Source organism: Dermacentor andersoni, chromosome 6, assembly GCF_023375885.2.
Source record: "Dermacentor andersoni chromosome 6, qqDerAnde1_hic_scaffold, whole genome shotgun sequence".
Lineage (NCBI taxonomy): Eukaryota > Metazoa > Arthropoda > Arachnida > Ixodida > Ixodidae > Dermacentor > Dermacentor andersoni.
In genome coordinates this window covers 9,629,901-9,642,979 of record NC_092819.1, presented here as the reverse complement: position 1 = coordinate 9,642,979, position 13,079 = coordinate 9,629,901, and the positions used below count along the sequence as shown (strand labels likewise).

The following is a 13,079-nucleotide window of genomic DNA, read 5'->3' as shown; positions in this document are numbered from 1 at the left end:
GACGCTTGCCCGAGTCCGCTGCCCGACTGTCATGACGGTTTGGTCTATGAACTTGTCGATGCTATAGATGCTGGCAAGTTCACTGGAGTGGAAAGGGAGTGGTAAGAAGCACATTAAAAAAAAAGTATGGCATATGGTCATGTTTGTGTTATGAAATAATGCACTGGATTACAAAAAAATAAGCAGTGGGGAATCACACGCTGAGAACACCGATAAACATACAGTGCGACGCAACTCGAAAAATAATATTGAAACGTCAAAGAATTTTGAAAAAAAAAAAAAATATTGAATCGTCGCGACGGCACATATCACAGTCCCCGTAGGCGTCGAAGTCTCTACAATGAAATTATTATTGAACAGCTCTGATAGCGCCCACGCAACAATGGTTGCTTGTATACTGTCAATTGCTCATATTCTGCGGCCTAAAGCTCGTGGCACGGTGCGAAAATGCACACGCGGCGAAAGCGAAACTGCGTGGACAAGCATGCAGACGTGCAGTCAGTCGCTGCAAACCTGTGCGATCGCTGCATTGAGGCTTCATTCTATTACGCTCCATTTAGTTATACAAAGACCATAATAACATATTTCACATAGTTTGCTCTCAGTGTTTGCCTACCTTTCATGCAAGAAGCTGGTTCGGGAGACTCCATCGCGGCTACCGCGCGCAGTGGCGTTCACTGTACGTATTCGGTAAAGATAGAGCGTCTGTAAATGATTCTGTGCTTTCAGTTTGCCCAAGATTATTATTTAGACAGTAAAACACTTCTCTCGTTTCGAAAGTGCTTACAGAAATGTCCAGGAGAGCTCCCGCATGGTGTTTTCAGTGAGCACTGACAGCAAAACCTATGAGGAGTGCGCTGCGTGATCCCTCATACTACGCCAGCGAGGCGCTTCCGATAGATGGCGACTCCGTAACTCCTCGCCGCCAATAACGAAGTGTCTGGGATCTCCAAAATCCTTCATTACGCAGGTCACTTTGTTGTAAAGATTGCCCACTGTACTGCTCGCAATAAAGCAGGCTATGTACGTTGAGTGAAACAAAATATGCATTTGACGTCAATTCAAAAGGTACTTGTAAAAGAAGTTGCTAATTTTCATGTGCACACTTTGTACAAGAAATTTTGTAGCTGCAGCCACTTGCGACAGTGGTTGGCAATTTTCAACTTTTCGTCAAGGGAGAACTCCCAGTCCCTTGATTTTCCTGTGCTGCCTACACTCATCGCGAACATTCTGTAACATTGCAACAAATGCTGCTTCAAATGCACAGAAGGATCAATAGAAAAAGGCTACAACCCATTTGTGCCCAGCACAGCCAATCAGCGTGCAAATGCATGGACACGCAGAATGCACAGTCTTGCTCAATATGAAAAGAAAGGAAGTGCTGGTATGCGCTCTTGCGCTGAAGTTTACTTCATTTCATCGGCTTTTGACTGTATTAGTGCAAGACTTCCTGCTAGCTCCACAGGTTTCATCATTGTGCTTGTGCTCATTCTTCAATGAGTTCGTCAGTTCTACTTTCCATTGCTAAAGCTTACAGCTCACTATAGCTTGCTTACTTCACAGTGCCATCTTCTAGCAAGAGCGCAAAGATTGTTGTGCCTAGTTTTGTGCTATCTTTGCTGGCAAGACAGGCTAGTGCTGCTTGTCAAAGCACCTGCCTACTCAACCTGCCAAGCACTTTCCTTCTTTTTTACAGCAAAGCTATATACCTCTACCGTCCAAGAAAATTTTAGTGTCATAAGCAAAAGAACTCCCTACACGTGGGCTGATCCAGAAGATAGTGCAATGCCGGGCCGACCCGCGGTGGAGGTGAAGCAGGCATTAAGCACTTCCCCTACGTGGGTCGATCCCAAAGATAGTGCAATGCCGGGCCGACCCGCGGCAGAGGTGCAGTTCACCATTAAGGGGTTCACATACACAGCTTCGCTGGTCATCCTTCTTCAGAGAGTAAAAGGGCACTGAGATTTTTTTTTCCCTCTTTCTTATCATTTTTGCGATATTACAGAGGGTGTCTAGAGCTGCCATATGTACTTTTAAGTCCAAATCTCCCTGCACAGTTTTTGTTGTGTCATCAGCTGATGCTTCCTATCACTACAGCTCAGTGGTGGCTGTGGCACCATGTAAACTTGTTGTATAAAGAAACAACTCAGCTATTCCAAAAGGACTTCTCCTTGGGCAAGTTGGTGCTTAGATTTCCTAGGTATACATTGTGGCGCAAAATACATTTCTTGAAAAGGGACAGAAGAAAGGAAGACAGTGAAGCGCACTTCACTGTCTTCCTTTCTTTTATCCCTTTTAAGCCCTATTAAACGTAAAGGAAGAGATACTAAACAATTTTGAAAAGGACTGTATACAGTTGGTTTGTTTCTTGATCTGAGAAAGGCTTTTGATAGTATAAAACATGATATCCTAGAACAAAAATTATTTGACTACGAAATAGGCGGTGTTGCTCTTGAACTTATTAAAAATTATCTGCCAGAAAACAATATGTTAAAGTTGGAAGCTTAACGTCTGGAGAAACTGAACTTAAGCAAGGGGTTCCACAAGGCTCGATCTTAGGACCTTTATTATATATAGTTTATATTAATGATATATGTAATATCCCTTACACAGAAAAACTAGTTATGCATCCAGATGATGCGAATGCCTTTTTTAGCGCTGAATCAATGAACATTCTCAAAGTTACTGTAACCAATTATTTAAGGCATTTGGAGGTGTGGCTACATGAGAACAAACTTGCATTAAATGAAAGTAAAACGAAATATGCTGTTTTTAGGCCTACGAACAAACCATGCATTAATCTGAAATTCTTCTTTCAAGGCACAACATTAGAGTGCATTTGCAAGCAAAAATTTTTAGGTGTTTGGTTCGAGGAAAACATGTTGTGGAATACCCATGTGTCAAAGCTTGCTTCTGAATTTGGCAAAACTGTAGGCTGCCTGTACAGGTTATCAAATCTAGTTCCATCCAGTATATAATAGCTGTGTCTTACCAGTACTCACCTACGGGGCAGAAACCTGGAGGCTTACGAAAAGGGTTCTACTTAAATTGAGGACGACGCAACGAGCTATGGAAAGAAGAATGATAGGTGTAATGTTAAGGGATAAGAAAAGAGCAGATTGGGTGAGGGAACAAACGCGAGTTAATGACATCTTAGTTGAAATCAAGAAAAAGAAATGGGCATGGGCAGGACATGTAATGAGGAGGGAAGATAACCGATGGTCATTAAGGGTTACGGACTGGTTCCCAAGGGAAGGGAAGCGTAGCAGGGGGCGGCAGAAAGTTAGGTGGGCGGCAGAAAGTTAGGTGGGTGGATGAGATTAAGAAGTTTGCAGGGCCACAATTAGTACATGACCGGGGTTGTTGGAGAAGTATGGGAGAGGCCTTTGCCCTGCAGTGGGCGTAACCAGGCTGATGATGATGATGATGATGATGATTGCGTGAATTATATTTCATGCCTACATTTTGGCACGTCCTTGTACAGTGTTTCAGGTGATTATTTTTGCTATCTGCCTGCTGCTATTTAATGGTTCCTTGGGCACTCTCAAGATGTCTGTGACATCTTTTTGCCCAAGAACCTCTGACTCGGTGTTGTTGGAGATAAACTTGACTTGAAAAAATAAATAAACAACTAAACCATAGAAACAGCAAAATAAGCTATGTCACTTTTGGTCACAATAATAAAACAATTATGGGGTTAATGACAGAACATGACATTTCAGCTCTTGCATGGAAGCCTTGTTTCCAAATACAAAGATGCTTGAGTAACTCACTTAAATAGATGTGAACATATAGATGGGAGATTGCCATAACTCCTATTCAGTGTATTCGGTGTAGCCTATCACCAGAGACTCCAGATAAAGGTGGTGTAATGGCCTTCTTTCCTTGGCAATAACATGCTTCCTCCAGTCTGTAATGAGTCCCTTGGTTGCAGCATACTCTACTAAAGCAATATTTCACATGTCCCTTCCTTACATCATAGTCATGCTTTTTGGCCATCTTTTGAAGTCACCAGTTTCACCAATGTACACATGTAACAGTCAGCATAAGGAATAACGCACATCACATCATTTTCCTTGAGGAGTTTTCTTTAAATTTAAGAAGTCTACTGTTTATCATGTCACTGAGGGACAACAAAACTAACTCTAGAACACCGCTTTACTATGAACCACGACGATTAAAACAAAAAAGGTAGATCTATAAGTACCCTGTGTGTGAAACTAAATAAACATTACTACCAGTATACGCCTTTTATTCAGCCAGGTTTGCAACTCGAAGTACACGGGCAGTAGGTGACAATGCATCGCTGATTGCAAAAGCAATTATATGGACACTCGATGCGCATTTCTACCATCACTATTGGTGTTGGTGTCATGCTGTGCTGCTGTCAGCAACGCATGTGCACGTGCACATGTAGGATCAGAAGGCCTCCAGAGAGGCGAAGTTCATTCGACTTCAAAAGCAACGAAGCCACGTGGATGCACTGCCGCGCTAGACACAATCAACTCTGACCGAGTCAGGGCAGTGTTCTCACTTCCACTGCTGGCATGAGCATTGTGCACACACATGAGCAATCCTGCTCAGCGGCTGTGTGCATGCTACACTATGGTGAATGTCAAGCCAAGTTTACGTCATCCTTTCTTTAGATGCTGACCAGCACCGACGTTTTTCCTTCAGTCTCATCTCATGCACCATGAAGGTGCAACATCTGCAATGCCACTGGCACACTCCTCATCCCGCCAGCCTTCTGAGATGTCTTCAGCACAAAGCTAAACCTTGTTAGCGCTTTCAATGCTTCGTCGTCAGGTCAAACTGACAATCTTTTATTACTGTCGTGCTGTCCTGCTATCAGCAACACATGTGCAATCCACACCTGAAAGATTACAAGGCCTCCAGAGAGGCGACTCCAAAAGCAACGAAGCCAAGTGGCAAAACGGATGAGTGTCTGTTACTAATGGATATGTATTATCTTCTACAAGATAGGTATGATTTAATGAATTCTAGCATTTTTTTCCAGAACGCCATATCGAACAACCTCAGGACCATTGTGATGTGCCAGTCAAATAACCTATGCAGATTGGTATCTGAAGCATGCACAATATTTGAGGCGCAGTTTAGGAGCTAGTACAATTGAAGATCTCACAAAAACAATAGCGTAACTTTACACGAGTTATGAGTTAAGCTTCCAACCACTGCATTGTTAATTTAAACCACCTACTGCATTCTGGTAATGCTGCTGAAGTTCACTCAGTGCACAAAGGGCAGGGGAGTGATGGGCCTTCCTCACATGCAACTATACATTGGGACAAGAAGTTTATTTGCTAAGAGCGCTCTTTCTAAATTTGACGTACTCACCTTGAGCTGCCAGAAAGAGTGTGGGCTGCTGGGAAAAAGTGAGCTTTTCTTCATCACCACATGGAGCCAAGAAATAGGAAGGGGCCATTTCTTGGCTGCTGCTGCCCGGTGAGTCTAGGCTCTCAATTGCCGACAGTGAGTCACCTGTCATAAGATGCAACAGATGCAGTCCTGTCATTAAAATGCAAGAGTTTGCAGGACTATTGTTTCTTTTCAAATAGACCGTTAACCAAAGCTGTCGATGGATTGCATCCTAATCTTTTGTACAATTAGCTTACTGACATACTTTCTCTCCTTGGAGACGTTTATTCCTAGTTCATGGGCTGTACACATATTCAAACAGTAATTATATTGCACGAGAAGGCTGTGTAGAAAGCATCTGAGCTTCATGATTTGCTTGCCTGGACCTTCTGATCGCTGCCCTCTTTAAGACAGCACCTTCATTTTTGCGCATTCTGAGAGACAACAGAAACAAATTCACCGATGATTATGATACTCCATAACGTGAATCTTGAGCGCACATGTCTAGGCGTTTTGAATTTTTTATATATTGTGGCAAAGAATTTGATTCTCAACTACAGGCAGCAGCAACTCGGCAGCAACACTGAGCCTCTGCTTGGGCAGCATAATGCTGCTATGACTGTTGGTACCTCTACTAAATCAAATGCCTTTTCATAATCTATGAAAGCCATATAGAGAGGCTTATTATACCCTGCGGATTTCTCAATAACCTGATTAATGACATGGATGTGATCCATCGTAGAGTATCCGTTCCTGAAGCCACCCTGTTCCCTTGGTTGACTGAAGTGTTGCCCTTATTCTATTGGAAATTATCTCGGTGAATATTTTATACAATACTGGAAGTAAGCTAATGGGCCTATAATTTTTCAATTCTTGAACGTCTCCCTTTTTGTGGATTAGTATAATGTTAGCATTCTTCCAGTCCTCTGAGACCCTTAGAGTCGTGAGACATTTCATATAAAGGGCTTGAAGCGTTTCAAGCATTATGTCTCCTCCATCTTTGATTAAATCGACTGTTATTCCATCTTCTCCTGCTGCTTTTCCTTGTTTCATGTCTTGCAAGGCCCTTCTGACCTCATCGCTAGTTATAGGAGGAGTTTCTGCATCCTGTTCATGACTGTTTCTAATGGAGGTAGCCTGACTTCTCTGGGTACTGTACAGGTCAGTGTAGAATTCTTCCGCTGCTTTTACTATATCTTCGAGATTGCTAATGATATTACCCTGCTCATCATTCAGTGCATATATCTTGGTTTGTCCTATGCCAAGTTTCTTTCTCACTGATTTCAGGCTGTGTCCACTTGCAGCTTCTTCAGTCTTTTTCAAGTTATAGTTTCGAATATCACTTATTTTTGCCTTGTTGATCAGTTTTGACAGTTCTGCAAATTCTATCTTATCTCTTGAGTTGGACACTCATTTTTTGTTGTTTCTTTATTAGGTCCTTTGTTACTTGGGAGAGCTTGCCTACTTGTTGCCTTGGTGCCTTGCGTCCCACTTCACTTGCTGCCCCTGAAGCCAGCTTCGTTACAGTTTCATTCATTACCTCTATGTCATCATCATCATCTCTCTGTTCTAAGGCTGCATATTTGTTTGCAAGTACCAGCCTAAATTTGTCTGCTTTTACCCTTACTACCTCTAAGTTGACCTGTTTTCTTCTTGACCAATTTTACTCTTTCTTTGTTCAAATTGAGGTGAATCCTAGCCCTCACTAACCTATGATCACTGCGCTTTACCCTACCTATCACTTCTGCATCCTGCACTATACTGGGATCAGCAGAAAGTATGAAGTCAATTTCATTTCTTGTTTCACCATTAGCGCTTTTCCAGGTCAACTTTCTGTTGCTACGCTTTCTGAAAAAGGTGTTCATTATTCAAAGCTTATTCCTTTCTGCGAATTCTACCAGCCTCTCTCCTCTAGCGTTCCTAGAATTCACGCCATAGTTGCCAATTCCTTGTTCACCAGCCTGCTTTATTCCCACCTTTGCACTGAAGTCGCCCATTACTACAGTATACTGAGTTTGCACTTTTCTCATCGCTAATTCAACATCTTCATAAAACTGATCTACTTCCTCATCATCGTGACTGCATGTTGGAGCGTAGGCTTGTACTACCTTTAATCTATACCTCTTATTAAGTTTGATTACGACTACAGCTACCGTCTCATTAATGCTGTAGAATTCGTCAATGTTATCCTGCTATGTCATTATGGATTACAAATCCTACAACGTATTGCTTCTTATCTAGTAGTTCTTCTGATCTAACTAAGGCCGATGATATCCCAAACAATGTCTGATAGTTCCTCAAAGAGTCCTGCTAAGCTAGCCGTGGTCGAGAGGGTTTGGGTGTTAAAGCAATGAAGTGTTCTGCATCCCCCATGCTCCTCACAGCTTGTGATATCCCCTTTAAACTTCCCACAAAGGAAGGGAAATGGCAGGGAAATGGAAGAGAATGGTGGCATGGTTCCGATTTGAAGGGCTTCAAAAAAAGGGCCACATTTCAGTGAGGGGCAGAGAAAGACAAAACAAAAGAATGTGACCAGCAAGCGATAGGAGGTTGGTCTCTTAGGTTTTCCTCCAGGTTTTCTCAACAAATTCGAAGCACTGCTAACAAACAGCTCCCCAGCCACTTGGAGAGAAGGAACTGGCAATGAAGTGACTCATGCATCTGATTGGTTTAGAGTGCTAACTTTAACCAATGAGACGCATGATCGCCATCATCACTTTCCACTACCAGGGGTGACTGGTAGTGGCGTAGCCAGACATCACGTTCGGGGGAGGGGGGTTCACGTTGAAGCTTCGCCTTCTCACAGAATTTGTCGAGGGATCAAATATGTGAATAATAACTGCATTGCCATTGCCAAAGATACTGAAAACGAATTCTTGGAGACTACGCACTGTCAAGACAAGTAAAATATGTATTCTTTCAAAATATATTATATTCTTATGTCCCAAACGTTGTGCCAGAAATAACTGATATCAATGCTTCCATGTTTTTTATCTATTTAATAAGAAAGAAAATATAGCACGAACTTTACAATTATATCAGTGCATAACCAGCAGAACAGTGCATGCCGCTGATATGATAAATGTAAGGGCCGTGAAATGAACAAGTTGAGGACAAATATTTTAATGAAATTTTGTCATTAAAGAACCTTGTTTATATTTTTGTACACATGTAACGGCTAGAGAAAAATCTCAGTGACGCTGTCCTTCGTTCCAATGTATTGTGCAGGCGCAGCTGTCACCAGTTGTGTATTGTAATTGCACCAAAATTGTAGTCGCAACAGAGATCACGTATCAAAAGCAGCAGCTCTGCAAAATATGCATTAGAAATGTGAAGTACAATGGAATACACAAATATGAAGATAAAGCTTGATAAAAAGCAAAAAAGCGACTCTGGAAACAAAGTTCACTGCATGTATCCACAAAACCTCGCAACAAGATATTTAAATATACGCATAAGTACCCAATAAATATACGTATCTAAGCAAAATTCACTATATACATGGTGTTTCAGCTAACTTTAGCCAGAGCTTAAATATATACCGATACACTCTAAGGCGACGCAACCAAGTGCATATTGCTGACTTTTGTATGTAGTGTGCCACGCTATTTTTTTATTTTGCTTAATTTAATTTTTAGTCAAGATTAACAAACCAACTTCTGAAGTAACGAAGCTAGGAAAAGAATTCCAATTAGAAAATTGCAGAGTGGTTTGAAAAATGTCCGAATAAACAGTTTCTGTCTTTCTATATATCTATTAAATATTAGTGTATTTCAGCTTACTCATGATGCCTGCGAAATACAAAACACCAAGTGACATGCCCGCTTACGCATCGTGATTGCACTGCTCCCCAACATTCAGTGCACAAACAGCTCTAGGCGCTCCGGCGCACTGCCGCTTAAAAGGCGACTGGGCAGCGACGAAGGAGTTGGTTATGCCATTTACGCCACCGATGTGCTCTCCTCGTGAAAGTTCATTATAGTGGTAAGCAGATGCAGCGGCGATCACTTGTGCTGCCGGAAGCAACAGGTCCGTCATTTCGTGATAGCTGTAAGCAAATTGAACATTCCTAAATAAAAAACTCAGTTTTCAGACAACTTCAGGCTTCAGACGAAGCTACACAGCTCAGCTAACCCGCAAACCGCTGCCACCAACCTTTCCACACCCAGGGAGTACCAAGGAGCGCCAAACGAAGAGCTAGATTGCCCTTTCACACAGGCAGAGTTGCAGGCGGCCCTCTCTAGGACAACACACAATACGAGCCCGGGCAAAGACAGAGTCACCAACAAGTACCTTCGACAGCTACCCCCTCGGGCGTTGACGGCTCTCCTTCGGTACTATAACGACTGCTGGATTAAGGGCGAGCTACCAACAGTCTGGAAACACTCGGAGGTAACCATGATACCCAAGCGAAACAAACCCATCTCCATCACAAATCTCCGCCCCATCTCCCTTACGTCCTGCGCCGGGAAACTGTTTGAACACATGGTCAACGAGCGGCTTACCACATATCTCGAGGAAAACGATCGCTATCCGCACACCATGTTCGGCTTCTGCCAGATGCTCTCCACGCAGGACGTCCTCTTCCAGCTAAAGGAAGATATTCTTGACCATTTGAGCAAACACAGCAAGTCTTCCATTCTAGCGCTAGACGTAAAGGGCGTGCCTTTGATAACGTGAGCCATGAAGCCATTCTCCGTAACCTAGAAGATATCAGCTGCGGTGCCAAAACATACGCCTACATGCACGCTTTCCTCACCAACCGTACGGCCACGGTGGGGATTGCCAACCTCCGGAGCAAGACATTTCACTTACCTAACAGCGGTACGCCACAAGGTTCGGTAGTCTCGCCACTCCTCTTCAACGTGGCCCTCCTCAAACTTCCCCGCCTTCTAGACACCGTCCCAGGGATATTCCATGCTCTATATGCAGATGATATCACACTGTGGACGAGAGGCGCGAGCATGGGCGAACAGGAGGCCCGTCTTCAGGAGGCGGTCAACATCATCGAACGGCACCTCTACACCTGCGGCCTCCAATGACTGTGCCCCAGATAAATCCGAGCTGTTAGTACTTGGGGCACGCACCCGGGGCCGGCCCCCAAGCCACGACGCACTGGACCCACAAGTCATTCTTCAGGGAGTCCCGATACCGAACGTCGACTCACTTCGAGTCCGCGGAGTCCATATACACAAGGACAAGTCCGGCTCCGCCACACTCCCCAGGCTACACAACACCGTGGCACAGCTTGCTCATCTGATACGACGGGTGGCCAATCGCCGCAATGGCCTCAAAGAGCACGACACTTTGCAAATGGTACAAGCTCTCCTTTACAGCCGCAGTACATACGGAACTCCTTACCTCAACCTGAAGACAGCTGAGAAGCAAAAGCTAAACCTTCTAATACGAAAGGCCACGAAGCTTGCCCTAGGACTACCGACAACTGCCTCTACTGACCGATTGCTTCACATGGGAGTTCACAACTCCTGGGAAGAACTCGCGGAAGCGCACCTCATCAACCAGATCGAGAGACTCAAGCTCACAACCACAGGCCGAGCAATCCTTCGACGCACAGGATACGTAACCAATCTAGAACATGATGGCAAACACAAGGAAAAGATCACATCGAAGCTGCGAGAATGCCTACAAGTTCTTCAGATCCCTCGGACCATGCATCCAGAACACTATCGAGGCAGATGGCTCGCCAGGGTAAACGCCATCAGGCACAAGCACCGAAATGACCCCCAGGTGCGCTACGTGGACGCAGCCAAGTATCCGGGCCGAAACGCCTTCGCCATCAGCATCACAGACTACAGGGGGACGACATTGGCGTTGCCAACAATTCTCGGCAAACGCGCAGACACAGCTGAGGAGGCCGCTATAGCACTCGCCACTCATACAAGCGAGGATGCCATAGTGGTCTTCACCAACTCTCAAACAGCGGCACGCAACTACATGAAGGGCAGGATCTCCATCAAAGCAATCAACTTACTGAAACATGGCGATACTCCTCCCCCCTACACCTGCATCATGTGGGTTCCGGGACACGAGGGACTCGAGGGGAATGAAGCGGCACACACCGCGGCTCGCGCAAGCATCAACCAGGCTTCCCCGCACGACATTCTAGACAGGTCCCACCCACCCAAATCAGAGGAGGAAACGGAAAAATACCGTTAACTTACCAAGCACTACTAAAACACTGTAAGCTTGGACGCAGGCTCTACCCTCCACCACATCCAAAACTAACAAGAAACAAAGGCACCGACTACAGGCGACTCCAGAGCAACACCTTTACCCACGGAAGCTTACTGCATTATTTCCACACGACGCTATACAGCTACACCTGTCCACACTGCAACGTGCCAGACGCCCTGGGGCACCTCCTCCTGCAATGCAAGAACACTCGAGCAAGCATCACAGCGACACAACTAATAGCAGCAGACGCAGACCCAAACCTCCTCGCTGAAACGTGGGAGGCTGCAATCTCCAAGCCGGACCTGGTTGACCAGTGCGAACTCGTCGCTTGGGCCCGGAGGGCGATCCAAGCCAGAGGGTTCCTGGAATAAGGGACCCTCCCACCTCGACTGACAAGTCGTTACTTCAAATAAAGGTTTCATCTCTCCCTCTCTCTCTCAGAAGGCTGAAAATGGTAGAATAAGAGTATCCTAAATGACCAGATATCAGCTCCCTGCCCTGAAACCCTTGGCCAGCCCACTGTTCTCGGCACCTTGCCCAATTCCTATCCTGAGGGCACTGCCTGTAAATAAACTGTTTGAACATAACCGAGCATCAACCATCTAGTTCCACAGAAAATGCCTGTTTGTGCAAATGTATTCGCAAATAAACTTGTAAAATCGATTTCAGTATTCTTTCATTGTTATTTGCAAGTATAGAGGACTTCTGCTTCTTGATATATCTTTTCGTCTAGCTTTCCTAGCTACTATTGAGGAAGACGGTATGGGGACAATTGCTATCAAGAATGCCGCTAGCAAAAGGTTCGCAGTAAGAATGGCTGTGTACCTTAGAGCCAGCGTATCTACAATATTCGTCATGCACAGCGCATTGGCTCAAAGCTGGCATTAATAATGGCAACGATATGGCTCAACACTGGTCCTATGCTGGCAGCACAATGACTGCTGCATTAGCATAACATTGGTCCAATCTTGGCTTTAACTCTGGGCCAGCATTGGATTGGGTTGCACTTTACCAATATGCCAACATTGGCTGAAGATTGGCACCAATCTCTGCCAGGATTGGGCCATGCTTGGACCATTGTTTTATTGCTGGTGTGCTGCCTGGGGTGAGACGTTTGTTCCACAGAGAACCATATGGATGCTGCTCGTTATCCTACACTGGCAAGATAAAAGACTTTCCGGAGACGTTGCGGTAACATCGAAATGCTGGTGATGCCCTCAAGTCCCCACAATGGTGGCGGCGAGCAACCATTGCTTCTATTTCATATCTACTAGTCAGCGTCCAAAACTCTCCGAGGCCAAAATCCACTCGGCCAGAGAAAAACGAACGTACAATGCAGCGCGCCGCACGGTTGTCAGGGCAACACGTGCAAAACGCATGCGCTCTGGCTGGCTCTGGCAGCCCGTGGGTAGCGAGAACAAGAAAATTGAAGAGGTTCAATATGTCCTCGTGAATAAAAGTAAAACTAGAAAAAATAAATAAGAACTCGGTTACCTTTGCTGGTTTTA

The 13,079-nt window shown here is 44.7% G+C and overlaps 1 protein-coding gene across 4 annotated transcripts in view; it reads right to left on the bottom strand.

Annotated features, from left to right (window-relative positions):
• LOC126521667 (cyclin-D-binding Myb-like transcription factor 1) overlaps positions 1-13,079 on the bottom strand; it is a 93,027-nt gene that overhangs the window by 71,080 nt on the left and 8,868 nt on the right. For all 4 annotated transcript variants that reach the window (XM_055065802.2, XM_050170392.2, XM_055065803.2 and 1 more), the window contains exon 3: positions 5,356-5,499. In XM_055065802.2, the coding sequence (XP_054921777.1) occupies positions 5,356-5,499 (144 nt within the window). The remainder of the gene's footprint in view (positions 1-5,355; positions 5,500-13,079) is intronic.